Here is a 14,864-nt window from a genome sequence, read left to right as displayed (position 1 = left end):
TATGCAACCACATTTTATACTTAAGGTGAAACCATTATAAAGAACATTAAGAACAAAAAAGAACCTGCATGCATTCTAAAAAGCTTACAAGAGGCTCTCAGCCCTTAGGCTCTCATAGAAGTCAGTCATTCAAAACCCACAACTGGGTTCACCCCATCGTTATAAGTTCATAACTGTCTCAGATTCAGAATAAGAACTACCATGAATAGTTCAGTCTTTCCTTGACGCTGCTTGGTCATCTGATCTCGGCCTCATGTAACAAGTGATCAGCAAGTAGTAGGGTGTGGCTAGGTTCAGGGCCGCCCAGAGGATTCAGGGGGCCTGGGCTCTTCGGCGGCAGAGGGCCCCCGCTGCCGAAGACCTGGCACTTCGGTGGCGGGTCCCGGGGCGGAAGGATTCCCCGCCGTGGGTCTTCAGGGCACTTTGGCGGTGGGTCCCAGAGCGGAAGGATCCCCCGACGCCGAATTGCCACCGAAGATCCGGAGCGGAAGAAGTTCCTGGGGCCCGGGCCCCGCGAGAGTTTTCCGGAGGCCCCGGAGCGAGTGAAGGACCCCGCTCCAGGGGCCCCGAAAAACTCTCGTGGGGGGCCCCTGCGGGGCCCGGGGCCTGGGGCAAATTGCCCCACTTGCCCCTCCCCTCTGGGCAGCCCTGGCTGGGTTTTGCATAACCAGGAATTTGCATTCACCTCCCCTAGATATTTTCCATGAAAACCACTTAACACTTTTTGTTCCAAAAGTCCATTATTATCTGGCACGTTATGCAACATAGTCCTTTGTACCACCAGGTCTCACATCTGTCAGATCTCCCCACTCCAGATGTTACATACATTCCTGGCCCATGATAATACATAAATCATTCATTTAAAATAAGGGACCGCAAAGATGTATAAATTTAATTCAATAAGGTGTATCAAGGATACTGCTGAAAAATACTGTATTATCTGTCACACTTACGTCCAAAAATATACTGCCCAAAGGTGAGTTTATTTTGCCAGGAAAGCTTTTTTGTGTGTGCGCGCTATTGAGTGAAAAATAAGTTTATTCACAAGTTAACTTTTCTGATTTTTTTTCTTGAATTCCAGTTTAATTTCATTTTTAAAATCTTCAAATATGTCATTGGCTCATTCCTTAATGACATGCCTTTGACATGTTTCAAGTCATTTTGTTGACAAAGTTGAGCATTACAATATTCTGCATTGTATAAACACATTGTACAAACTTCTGGTGTTTTCGACCGTACCAGAGATGCAGTTTTTCAAATATAGACAATTTAGCTTCACACATTGAAATAAATGATCTTCTGGAGTAGGGTTTTTGTGTGTTGAATTTCCTTTCAATCTTTTTAATTGAAGTGACTCCATCATTAGACTAATATGCAGCTGTGAAATTAAGTTTAAGTTGCAGTCTAAAATATGACCCTGCCAAAATGCACCATGTACATTTGTGAATATTCTTGCAATTAGAATTTGTTGCTCATGATGAGTAACATCATTTTTAAAATAACTTAATACTAGTCTTATTTTTCTTTCTCAACAAAAACATTTAATCCTTATCTAGAGATTAATCATTGAAGAGAATTATTTTTTACGTTTGTAAAAATTAAAATGTCCAAATGGATTTTTTTCACATTCTTTATTCATTTCCTCACTCACCTATGCCTCTTTGCTCTAAATCAGAAGCCCAGACAAAAAATTTTGCTATTTAGCTTGCGGGCTGAGATCTTGTACCACTTTTGCGGCCTGGATTGAATTTTATTTCCAATTTGCGAGCCCCTGAAAACAGAGTTCACAGTGGAAACATGACATAAATAACCTTGATTGTTGTGAGTATAATGCTATATGTGGGTACTGTGTGTATAATATATATATAAAGTATTTATAAATATTAAAAAGTTTAGATTAAGGGAAACCTTTCTAAGCATGTATGTGTGTGGTCCTGTCTAGCTTTATATAATGCCAGCTAATTTAACTAAGATCATAACCTCAGTACAGTTAAATTTCCTGGATGGACGTTCTAGTGTACACATCATCATTGCAGCTGCTGCTTGCATGATATAGAGCAAACAAGAATGCAACATTTTAAGCCTACTTTATTTTTAAATTGAGGAAGCAAATCTGTATTTTTTTGTGAATAATTTTAGAAATTTTGGGAAGGGGTGGAAGAATGTAAACATACACTTAAGAAAGATGAAGCAGGTTTAGCTAGACTATTGGTGTAGAAATTTTGTTTTCAAGTTAGAATTCATAGAAATAACTTCATTCCCTGATTAAAGCAACTTTGTATATAGATAATCGGAGTAAAATCATGTCTTGTAGTCTAGGTTGAGACCAGAAATCCCCTCTCTAATTGTGATCCATGTAAAATTTTTAACTCCTTAGTCTCCCTCTCTTCCTTTAGAGCACTTAAATATATTTTAAAAATGTATTATATTTTGCTCTAAAATTCAGAATCATGGCGCAACTACATTTAGGTAGAGAAGTTATCATAAGAAATGATGCTTTGAACTTAAATTAGAAAAATTGGAGCTGCTCTGTGGGGATCAAGACATGGTTTCTCAGATTACTTGCAAACACAAGTTTTTACTGCAGTCTGCATTGCAGAACCAATGTATCCGAATCCTCAAGCTATATTGTACTCTGCTTATGCAGCAACAACAACAAAATTTCATCTAATTTTTGATTTCATAAACTTATCAGTGATAAGATAAGCAAGGGCACAACTTGTTTTTGGAAACTGGTCTCAGCTTACTGTACGCAGAAAAATATCATTTTGACTTGCCATTGAGCAAGCTGCTGCAAACATTTTTATTGTATGCCAGATATGAATGTGATGCTTTACAGAAGTGTAAATAAGCAGTGCTGTAAATATTTAACACCTGAAGCCAATATTTCCAATGAGTGCCTAAATTTAGGCTTCTAAAACCATATCTAGGCACCCAAATGAAATAGGCCCATTTTTTTCAGAAACAATGAACAATCCCAGTGATGTTTTTTTGAACAAAATTACTATTGACGTTCTTATAGTTACCCTGGGAAGTATATTGAAAGATGCTCCAAAACATCAGTTTTTAAAGAGTTTACTTTTCTTGCTTAGTTTTCAAAGAACAGTAGAGCATGAAAGGTTTTAAAAATGCGTAATGGAAATGTAATGCGCACTCAATCTGACTGAGATTCTCCCCCCTCCCCTTCCCCCACACACACTTGCAATTCTGAAAATCGTGTATACTTAATTTTTCTGCCCAATGCTGCAAACTGACAGCACAATGGAAAGCAGCAAAACTGCTAGGGATAATTGTTTGAGTGTAGATTGCATTTGCTTCAACTTCAGTTTCACAATGGAATATTTGAAATGTTAGGAAATTACAGTACTAGATGAGCAGAAGATGGCAAATTCTGGATCCAGATTTAAAAAAAGTCACATTTAAAGCAAAATATTTTCAGTCAGAAGTTAAACATAAGAATTGTAATATTAACCTGTACATGACCAGGAATGATATAACATATAAAATTTAGGAGAGCACTCAAAATCTTTTATATTAAGTGGTGTTTTTCTAGAGTTGTGTGAAACTATCATAGTGAAACCTGCAACAAAAGAAAATGTGGCTGGTTCTGGACTTCATTATAAGCCCAACATTTTCATCAGTTTTTCGAAGATTCATAAACCTTTCAGCCAACTTGTCCCAACTTTCATGATCATTAGCTAGATTGATTTCAGTTTTGTCTGATTTTTTTTTTCATAGTTTCAACCCAACATTATCTACAGTGAGGCCATTTCAGCTAACTGGCACTTTGAGTTTGGGATTTATTTAGCCCCAAAAATTAGGGTGCAAAATCCATTTATGTGAACTGGATGGGACTCACACATATTCAAATGTTTCCACAAAACCCTGTGGAATGATATCAGGGTTTCGTGCTGATCTATTTTTTTTCAATCCTCCAGACACAACTAAGGGAAGGCAGCAATGTCACTGCATATATCTCATAGTAGAAGTCCTTTAATACTGCATATTACTTGAGCCTTGGCTGTTTTAAACATGATTATTCAAACTCTGACCTTCCAATTCTCTTTCCTAACCAGCATTTTTCTGAAATTAGCATAGGAGTTGCGATTAGCTCCTACAGTTAAGTTTCGAAACTTTTGCAAATGGCAATAGAACCAGCAGTCACTAACCTTCCCATGTCCTCTTTAATGTCACAGTAGTAGCATTTTCTGAATTGTTTCTAGTTTGACACTAGAATGTACATAAAGGAAACTTTTTTTTAAAGGGTTTTTGGCTAGAGAATTCAGGGTTGGGACTTGCTCCTACATATATTGGTTCCAGCAGAGGCGGCTCCAGGCACCTGCGCTCCAATCCAGTGCCTGGGGCGGCAAGCCACGGGGGCGCCCTGCCAGTCCCTGCGAGGGCGGCAGTCAGGCAGCCTTCGGCGGCTTGCCTGCGGGAGGTCCGCCAGTCCTGCGAATTCGGCAGCAGTTCGGAGGCAGGTACGCCAAAGCCGCGGGACTGGCGGACCTCCCGCAGGCATGCTGCCGAATCCGTGGGACTGGGGACCTCCTGCAGGCAAGCCGCCGAAGGCAGCCTGCCTGCCATGCTTGGTGCGGCAAAAAAGCTAGAGCCGCCCCTGGTTCCCAGACAAGATACAGTTGGTTATAGCTTAATGGGACTGTGCTAATGTACTGTAAGTGTAGTGATATGATTGATGCCTGTAAAACTTACTGTTGTGCCTGTAAACTCAATATGCGATACATTTTTAGAAACAAGTTTAGTATTTTCAGTGAAGTGATAGGGAGCACAGCATAATCTTATTGCTGCCATATAAGCACAACACATATGCAACATAAAGTACTATAAAAATAATGGTATAAAGCTTTTATAAACATATCTTTATATACTGTAGAGTATTTTTGCTCCTCTTTTAAATAGAAAAATTTGTTATGGCTTTTTTTTGTTCTAGCTACTTCTAATTTGATTATGAAAAAGCTAAATATTTTTCAAGTTAATGTTTTCTGATATTTAAGGTTTCTATACACTCCGTGTGGCTAGGAAATAACATCACTCCATTGAGAGAAGAGGAGTGGGATGAAGATGAAGAAGATGAGAACGATATGCCTGCTCCTTCTTCACCACCAACCTCTCCTATTAACTCCAGGTCACTTGTGTTGTTGTTTTTTTTTTTGTTTGCCACTTGAACAGACTTCAGTTCTTGTGTTTTGAAGTCATTAAAAGAGAATCATATGTTGCCTTTTATAAAATGGATGCTGTGTAAGGATTGCTTTTCAAATAATTAGAAAAGAAACAATAATATAGTGATTGTAATCTTTGTTCATTGTACGTTGCAGGAAACACCGGGCTGGGGTTGATATACATTCTTGTTCTCAGTTCTTGCTTGAACTGTACAGTCAATGGATATTGCCATCAAATCCTAGCAAGAGAACACCAGTCATTCTGATTAGTGAAGTGGTGCGATCAGTAAGTCTAAAAAATAAATTCTGTGCCTTAATTGAGTGCACTTTCATGGTATGTTTGAGTTTACAGAGAGTTTATAAAGTAGCTTTTCCTAATATACAGAAAAACGGATTTCTGTTGGCATCCTTCATCCGTAATGATAACTTAAAGTTCAATGGGAAAGCTTTTGATTAAAATTTATTAAGCTGTTTTAAGCACTCATTAATAGTAGAATATGTGTAAACTTGAGTTACAAATAAATATGTTATAAAAGAATACTTGAAAATAAATTTTTTTTACTTGCCTACCTACTAAGACTAGAGTTCAGGATTCTGTGTTTACCCTGTAATATAATGAGGGAGAAAATATAAAAGCAGAGGAACAAATGATGTAAGTGGGCACTAAGATTATTATTGAAGCATCTGATGAAATCTAGGATTCTTGAGGGCTGGAGAACTGGGGAGTGATTGCCACTGAAACTTTTAAGATAATATAAATTGAAAGGCAATTATTCATAGACTTAGAAAATGTTAGGATGGGGCACTCTTGGTGCAAAAATAATGTATTGTGCATTTTTGGAAGTCTGGGGTCATAGTGTTGCTAAACAGTAACCTTCATTTGGACCCCAGAACTGCTTATTTTACTTTTGTTGTTGGTTTTGTAAGCCAAAAGGTTAAGGAAAGCGAAGTTATTTTTTGAGTGCTTGTCTGTATGTACTCCATGTCTGGTGCACATTTGCCCCATGAACTTAATTGAAGTCTTTTGACTAGCACTGTCTGTTAGGCTGCACCTACCTCTATCATGCCCTTGAGCCCCCCCGTCCCCCCAACGTGAGAGAATAAGGGGTGTGGAGTGACCAATAGATCCTCAATTCCTTCTCACCGCCCATGGATGTAAGATTGAGCAAAGTTAGTGGTGTCTGGTCTCTTGCACTTGCGATCCCTGTTCTTCTGTTAGTTATTTGGCTAAGATTTTGCAAAGGCCTTATGTAACCCACTGCTGAGTGTGTTACACTCCACTTCTATGCTGGTCAACAGAGCATATGAATTGTTACAACCCCAGTTTACAGAACCTGTGGCTTGTAGCTCAAGCAGTAGCACCTCACGCTTTTAGTTCTAGAGATCCCTGGTCTGTTGGCCAAGAGGGCGGCCATCATGTTTACACTCAACTTGATGGGATTTCTGTGTATGTATGTAACATAACTTTTGAATGCTGCAACAGACCATTCCCTGACATTTTGGAATTGATCAAGGCATCAGTGGCCAGAGCCCTGTTGATTTTTGGGGGATATGGGAGACTCATGAAGAAGCCCTGCCATCTCTTTAGCACAGCCCCAGCCTCAAGCACCTTTCCAGTTGTCTATAGATCAAAGCTGGCTATTGGTACCCATTAACACCATCCATCATAACTATATTCCTATCACAGGTCTGCCTATCCTCCCAATTGAGTTTATTATGTTTTCACCATTGCCATGATACTGTTACCTTCCTTGAAGCAGTTAATTTGACTGCCACTTCGAGAGCTGTCAGTCAGTCTTAGGAGATCCTTACCCTTTCCCCACCCTTTTTGGGAACCATTTATTTAGTTTTCAAAAAGCTTGAAACAATATTCCCATAGGCCAATGGGTGCTGGAGATAATAAGAAAAAAGTTACTCCATTCAAGAATTTCCTACCATCCACATGCCTTCACCATCCCTTTTCTGGAACTCCTTCTTATAAGAGTCTATCATATTGTGAGGCACAATCCCTCCTGAAATTAGGAGCAATATGAGAAAGTTCCTCCTCAGTTTGTAAGAAAGGGCTTTTATTTCCATTATTTTCTAGTCCCCTCAAAAATCAAGAGGCTGCCCCATCCTAGACCTAAAAATCTAAGCACATTCATTTGCCAATTCAAGTTCTGGATTGTGACCCTGTCTTCAATAATAATCACCTTGGATCCTCCAGACTGATTTGCAGCTCTTAAACTCCAGGATGCATGTTTCCATCCATCCAGCACATAGGAAATCTCTACATTTTTGTGGTCAGCAACACACACGTTCAGTACAAAGTGTGTCTTTCGGTTTGTCAAAAGCCCCAAGAACTTTTGTGAAATGTTTGGTTGCAGTAGCAGCTCATTTAATGTACCTCAACGACTGGCTGGTTCAAGGAACTTCTCCCTAGCAAGTCATGGACAGGATTCAGCATATTGTCTCCTTATGTGGTTGAGTATATTCTACAGGTTTATGGCTCAATATAAACGAGGCCTAATCCTCCTTAACTCCTGCTCAGAAAATATAATTTATCAGAGCCCTGATACACCTTTGCTGTGGTGTAGTCTGTCTATCTTGAGCCAAATTGGACATGTCTCTACTAATTGATCAACCATCAAGAAAATCCTCAAAGAACTGTAAGGATGTGTCTGTGGTAGGACATGTGGTCTTATGCACATTTGTGACGGCAATCGCCAGACTCCATCTATGTTGTCAGAGGAATGGTTGTAGTCCTCTTACAGCCCACACCTTCACAATAGAGACATAAAGATTCAAATCCCCAAGTCTTGAGGTTGTTAAACTGGTAGAACAGGGGTCTCAAACTGGGGGTTGGGACCCCTCAGGGGGTCGCGAGGTTATTACATTTGGGGTCGTGAGTTGTCAGTCTCCAGTTTTTAATTTATAAGTGGGGGTCGCACTCAGAGGTTTGCTATGTGAAAGGGGTCACCAGTACAAAAATTTGAGAACTATTGTGGTACAAGGACCACATCAAGTATGCAAGGGTGTTGCTTTCTACCCATCACTTCCTGTGAAGTGTAAAGTGACTGATGTTTCGATGCCTAGATAAGCTCCCCATCCTAGCTATCTCAGAGCACTGGGTTGGTGGTCTAAAGAGAAGACTGTTACATATAAGTGTTCTGGAATACAGCGCAGTGTGTCTTGCTTGTATGGCTTTTCTCAGCCACATTAGGGGACAAAGCATCCAAATAAAGACAGACAATATAACTGCCATATTTTATGTAAATAAGCAGATAAGGGCCAGATTCATTTGTCTATGCAAGAAAGCCATTATCCTGTGGAAAGGCATATCCAACACCAAATAATGGTTTTGATAATCCACTTGCCATGTCTTCAGAACTTGCTAGCAGATATTTCTGTCAGAACCACAAGTGGTTTGTGAAGGACTCTGACATTGGGTCAGTGTTTGACCAGTGGGATTTTTCTTGCACAGATTTGTTTGCAGTCAAGAACAAGAAGTGCAAAAATTTCTGCTCCACTGAGGGCCGAGTCCCAGTTCACAATCAGGTGCTTTTCTGATTCCGTGGATTTGAGGCCTATATTATGCCTGCCTATCCATCCATCTGATCCCATGAGTAATGAGAAAGATCAAGCAGGACTTGGGATTAATCACTCTTTTAGCTCTTGCCTGGACAGGTGGTGTAGAGCTCACGAGGTTGTCCATATAATCCCCCAATAACTCTTTCTTTCTTTCCCTCGGGACTTAATCAGCCAGGACAAGGGCAGAATACTTCCTTCAGACCTGGCATCTCTATGTCTCATGACATGGAAGCTGTGTTGTTGGTGGCTGTAGAGAGAACCTGCTCTACATATGGACCTCCAGGGCAGATTGTTGGTGGCTGTAGAGAGAACCTGCTCTACATATGGACCTCCAGGGCAGATTAGCACGTTGTATGGCACAAGAACATAAGCAGCCTCTGGAATTTGTTTCAGAAAATCCCATAACTGAGAGATGTACAACAGCTAGTTGGAAGATGATACATACCTTTATTAAGCTTTATTCCATGGCCGAGGCATCTCTATCTGGTGCTTGATTTGGTAAAGCTGTGCTGCAATCATTATTTTAGTTAGAATCCAAGCACCCTTCTCTGTTATTTTGTCTACTGCTTGTGAATCACCAGATGAGGACTACATATAGTCAAGCACTTGAAGAAAGGGAAGTTACTTAATTTGTACAGTGACTGGAGCTCTTCCAGAAATATTATCTATATGTAGCCCACAACCCACCCTCCTTTCCCAGCTATTGCAAGGTCTAACAACACTGGAATTCCATATTGGTGAAGGAACTGAGGGTTGGTTGGTCACTCCGCCCACTTTATGCTCTCAAGCGAGGGGACTTAAGGGCATGAAAGGCACAGGCATGGTCCAATGGGCACTACTGATTCCAATCTTGGCCTGGGTCACAAGTGCCTCAGACATGGAATACATATTGAGAACACATCTCAAATCCAAGTTACTATACAGGTAAGTCTTCTCACCTCACCACCCCACCCTTTTTTTTTTTGACTCTTGATCATGGGTATGTGATAGTAAAAATACCTGGGTGGTAGAATAGAGCGTTGAAGGATATGTTTGGGGCACCACCCCTATACATATTCAACACTGAGATAGTTAACACATTGAATAAGATAGTGAGCAATTCAGCCATAATTCCTAAAAGAAAGCAGAGAGCATTTTCCAATGTTTTGTGTTACTCTTATTTAAGAGATATAGAATCCTAAACTCTGCTTTCAGAAGGTATGTAAGAAGAACTGGCTTTAAATGTTTTATTTTAAAATGTGTGTAAATGTCTTTCTACCATTTTGGGTTCTTTGTCTTTTTAAAGTTTGACTGTTCCTTTTTAAACCAGTGTCTGATTAGGCTATATCTGATTTTACTTGTAGCTTTCAAATTAAAACTTTTTACAGTCCATGTTACAATAAAAGGAGTTGAATTATTTTTTTGCTGGCAGTTACATTAAGTGGGGACAGTCTAATGTTTGTGACTTGATAATTACAGATTTTTCTACTCCATTTTTATCATGTTCACAGCTTCTGGCAGTGTCTGACTTGTTTACAGAGAGGAATCAATTTGAGATGATGTACACCACATTGACAGAATTGCGGAAGGTGCATCCATCAGAAGATGAAATTCTCATTCAATATTTGGTACCAGCCACATGTAAAGCAGCTGCTGTTCTTGGAATGGTAAGAAATTGTCACTTAAAAGTTGTGGCAAGTCTGTGAATGTATTGTCATTTTGGTCTATTTGATGCTGGAATTGCCGCACTTCCACCACAAAGAATTGGCATATTTAAGAGGTTTTAGGGAGCACCTCTCATGGTGGCAGCTTCATATTTTTAATACATTTTTAATTACTCTCATCCATCCATTTTTTAATAATTAGATTAACATAATCAAAGCTAGACCCAGTGTCTTTAATTGTGTCCTGAAGACTGCTATATTTGTGGTTTGGAGTGTTCTGGGGAATGAATTCCAGAGGGGAGGCCCTTAAATGGCAGAGTAGTAAATAAAGATGAGGACAGGGCAGTCTTACGGAGTGATTTGGATCACTTGATAAGCTGGGCCCATTCAAACAAAATTAGTTTAAATACAGCCAAATGCAAAGTTATACTTCTAGGAATGAGGAATGCAAGCTATTTGTATAGAATTGGGGATGTATGCTGGAAAGCCATTACTTTAGGAAAGATCTAGGGATTGTGGTGGACAAGCAAGTCAACGTGAGCTCCCAGAGCAATGCTGTGGCAAATAGAACTAATGTGATCCTTAGATGTATGAACAGAGAAGTAGGGATGTGATTTTGACTCTGTATATGGCATTGGTGGGACTGACTTTGGAATTCTGTGTCCAATTCTAGTGTCCCTATTTTAAAAATGATGTTGAAAAATTAGGGAGGGTATAGAAAAGAGCCACAAAAATTATTCAGGGGCTGGAGAATAAGTCTTGCAGTGAGAGATTTAAAGAACTCAAACTGTGTAGCTTAACATAAAGAAAATTGAGAAGTGACTGGATTACTGTATGGAAGTACTTTCATGGGGAGAAGAGACTGGGTACCAAAGGGCTCTTTAATGTAGTGGAAAAAGGCACAACAAGATGTTTGGAAAGTGAAGCTGGACATATTCAAATTGGAAATAGGCAAAAAAATTTAGCACTGAAGGTGGAAAAAAACTGGAACAAACAACCAAGGAAAATGGTGGATTCTCCATCTCTTGATGTCTTCAAATCAAGAACGGATGCCTTCCTGGAAGATATGCTGTAGGTAAACAAAAGTAATTGGGATCAATACAGGGGTAACTGCATGAAATTTAATGTCCTTTGATATGCAAGAGGTTACTTGTACTTGTTTTGTATAAACCTCTGATTCATGGTACATCTTCTATTCTTTAGTTCAACCAACATTTTTCCAGTTGTAATGAATCATCAGAATGGTGCATTGGTCCAGTAATGCTTTTAGTGCATGGTTTTGTTTATGTGCATTAGGATAAAGCTGTAGCCGAGCCAGTAAGCCGTCTGTTGGAATCAACACTACGCAGCACGCATATGCCGAGTCGGATTGGAGCTCTGCATGGAATTCTTTACATCCTTGAGTGTGACCTGCTTGACGAAACAGCAAAGCAGCTCATTCCAATTATCAGCGAGTATTTGCTTTCCAATCTGAGAGGGATAGCCCAGTAAGTGTTCTGTATTTGAAATTTTGCAGTGTTCTAATGCAAAGAACAATTTGAACTGTGGAATAAGCATCTAGAAGTATCCTGGTTTATCCAAATCTCTTTATCCTGTAAAACAAGCTTTTTGAGAAGATTCTGAGGAGACTTCAGGTTGAGAATATGCTAATTACATTTCTTGCGGTGTTACTATTTTTGCTTCTGATTCCAATTGAAAATAGAGTGCATACTCATGAGCAAAAAGCTTTTACATTTCAGGTTTGAACCTCAAAAAGATAGTTGGTTTCAAAATTGAGGTGAATAGTCAATTTTTATTTTTATATGTACATTGTTTTCTTGTCCCCTAGCCATTTTGAAATTAAACAGGCTCTCAGACTGGAAACTAAAGGTTTCTATCCATTGATCAGAAATCATAATAGTAGTTGATACATACTAGTGTCCCTTCCCACTATCTTCAGCTTTGATTTGCAGAAGTGACGTGCTTGAAGGAAGAGAGAAAAATAAGTGTTTGATAGTTCAGTAGAGTATATTACAAAATCTTCCCTTGTTTTAATTTAAAAAAGCAGTGGTTTTCAACCTGTGGTCCGCAGACCCCTGGGGGTCCACAGAGTATCTCTAAGATTTCCAAGGGGGCCTGCACCTCCATCTGAAATTTTTTAAGGATCCACAAATGTAAAAAGATTGAAAACCACTGTCATAAAGGGTTTAAACTTTCTTCAAGTGCTTGTACATTCCACTGTAGGTGTGTGCTGGCTCTGAGCACAATCGCCAGAAAAGTTTCCCTCAGTGGTACCCATCAGGGCGGCTCGAGCGTCCTCTGGGGTGCTCATAGCACTGGTATAAAGGGCCCAGCTGACTCTGTGCCCCCTCAGTTCCTTCTTACTGCCTGTGATGGTTGCTGGAACTGTTCCTCTTGCTTTGACAAGCATTCTCAGTGAACTTTGTTTCCTCTAATTATTGTATATAGTTGGCATAGTTTTTAGTCAGTTGGTATAGTTTGTGTATCTTGGTTAGTTAGCAGAGTTTCATCTAGGCATACCTCAGTCACCGGGCTTCAAGCTTTGTGCCTCTTGCAACAAGACTATGTCCCTGAGTGACCCTGAAGTGCTTGGGTGAGGCTCACGTCGGGGACCAGTGCAAGATTTGAAGGGATTTTAAGCCCCATACAAAGGATGTCTACACTACGAGAGCAGTTCGATTTTACTTAAAGCGAATTTGTGGAACCGATATTACAAAGTCGAACGTATGTATCCACATTAAGGACAGTAATTCGACTTTGTGAGTCCACACTAATGGAGCAAGCATCAACATTGGAAGCGGTGCACTGTGGGCAGCTATCCCACAGTTCCCGCAGTCCCTGCTGCCCATTGGAATTCTGGGTCGATCATCGCTGCAGTGATGGCCGTTGTCAACACCTCGCGCCTTATCATCCACCTTTTTCAGAGGCAGATGCTGAGAAATCGGGCGAGGAGGCTACGGCAGCACAGTGAGGACATTAAGTCTGAGAAGGGCACAGATCTCTCACAAACCATGGGACCCCGTGCCGTGGACATCATGGTGGCAATGGGTCATGATTCTGGGCCCGGGAAACAAGCACGGACTGCTGGGACCGCATAGTGCTGCAGGTCTGGGATGAATCACAGTGGCTGTGAAACTTTCGGATGCGTAAGAGAACTTTCCTGGAACTTTCCTGAGTGTTGCTGTCCCCTGCCCTGAAGCGCAAGGACACCCGGATGCGAGCAGCCCTGACTGTCCAGAAGCGAGTGGCCATAGCCCTCTGGAAGCTTGCAACGCCAGACAGCTACCGGTCAGTCGCAAATCAATTTGGAGTGGGAAAATCTACCGTGGGGGTTGCTGTGATGCAAGTAGCCAACACAATTGTTGAGCTACTGCTCTCAAAGATAGTGACCCTGGGAAACGTGCAGGTGATCATAGATGGCTTTGCTGCGATGGGATTCCCAAACTGCGGTGGCGCTATAGATGGAACTCTCATCCCTATCCTGGAACCGGACCACCATGGCAGCCAGTACATTAACCGAAAGGGCTACTTTTCAATGGTGCTGCAAGCGCTGGTGGACCATAGGGGACATTTTACCAACACCAACGTCGGATGGCCAGGCAACTTTCATGACGCTCGCGTTTTCAGGAGCTCTGGTCTGTTTAGACGGCTGCAGGAAGGTATTTACTTCCCGGACCACAAAATAACTGTTGGGGATGTGGAGATGCCTATAGTGATCCTCGGGGACCCAGCCTACCCGCTAATGCCCTGGCTCATGAAGCCCTATACAGGCGCCCTGGACAGTGAAAAAGAACTCTTCAACTACCGGCTAAGCAAATGCAGAATGGTGGTGGAATGTGCTTTTGGACATCTGAAGGGGAGATGGAGAAGCTTACTGACTCGCTCTGATCTCAGCAAAACCAATATCCCCATTGTTATTGCAGCTTGCTGTGTGCTCCACAATCTCTGTGAGAGCAAAGGGGAGATGTTTATGGCGGGGTGGGAGGTTGAGGCAAATCGCCTGGCTGCTGATTACGCCCAACCAGACACCCAGGCGATTAGAAGAGCCCAGCAGGACGTGCTGTGCATTTGGGAAGCTTTGAAAGCTAGGTTCCAGAGTGACCAGGGTAACCTGTGACTATTACGTTTTTTCAAACAGAAGCTGAACCTGCCCCCGTTTCTTTACCCAGTTAATGTTGACTATCCTCTCCAGTTACCAACCCCCTTCTCCCCCCCCCCCTTCCAACACACCTTTAAAAATAAAATAAATGAAACTTGGTTCATTAACATCGTTTTCTTTATTAAGGATTTCGCGGTAAAGGGTTGAAACTGGGACGCAGACTGTGGTGGGGAGTGGGAGTAGTGATGGAAAGGACGCTTCTAAACTCGAGGAATGACAGGCTCCTGCTCCTAGAGCGGTCCGCAGTAGTGGACTGGTTGTTTCAACGGAGCCTGCCACCCCTCCTTTTCGGGACTCTGGGGGGGGGGGGGG

General features: G+C 41.2%; 1 protein-coding gene across 5 annotated transcripts in view; it reads left to right on the top strand.

Annotated features, from left to right (window-relative positions):
* Positions 1–14,864, top strand: part of HTT (huntingtin) — a 217,061-nt gene that overhangs the window by 177,279 nt on the left and 24,918 nt on the right. For 4 of the 5 annotated variants that reach the window (XM_034772451.1, XM_034772453.1, XM_034772454.1 and 1 more), the window contains 4 exons: positions 5,016–5,146; positions 5,337–5,466; positions 10,241–10,396; positions 11,690–11,880. In XM_034772451.1, the coding sequence (XP_034628342.1) occupies positions 5,016–5,146; positions 5,337–5,466; positions 10,241–10,396; positions 11,690–11,880 (608 nt within the window). Of the gene's footprint in view, positions 1–5,015; positions 5,147–5,336; positions 5,467–10,240; positions 10,397–11,689; positions 11,881–14,864 lie in introns of those variants that run through there. The other variant, XR_004645949.1, reaches the window with a different exon arrangement.

Source organism: Trachemys scripta, chromosome 5 (assembly GCF_013100865.1).
Source record: "Trachemys scripta elegans isolate TJP31775 chromosome 5, CAS_Tse_1.0, whole genome shotgun sequence".
In the NCBI taxonomy this organism is placed as follows: Eukaryota; Metazoa; Chordata; order Testudines; family Emydidae; genus Trachemys; species Trachemys scripta.
This window is presented reverse-complemented; position numbering and strand designations above follow the sequence as displayed.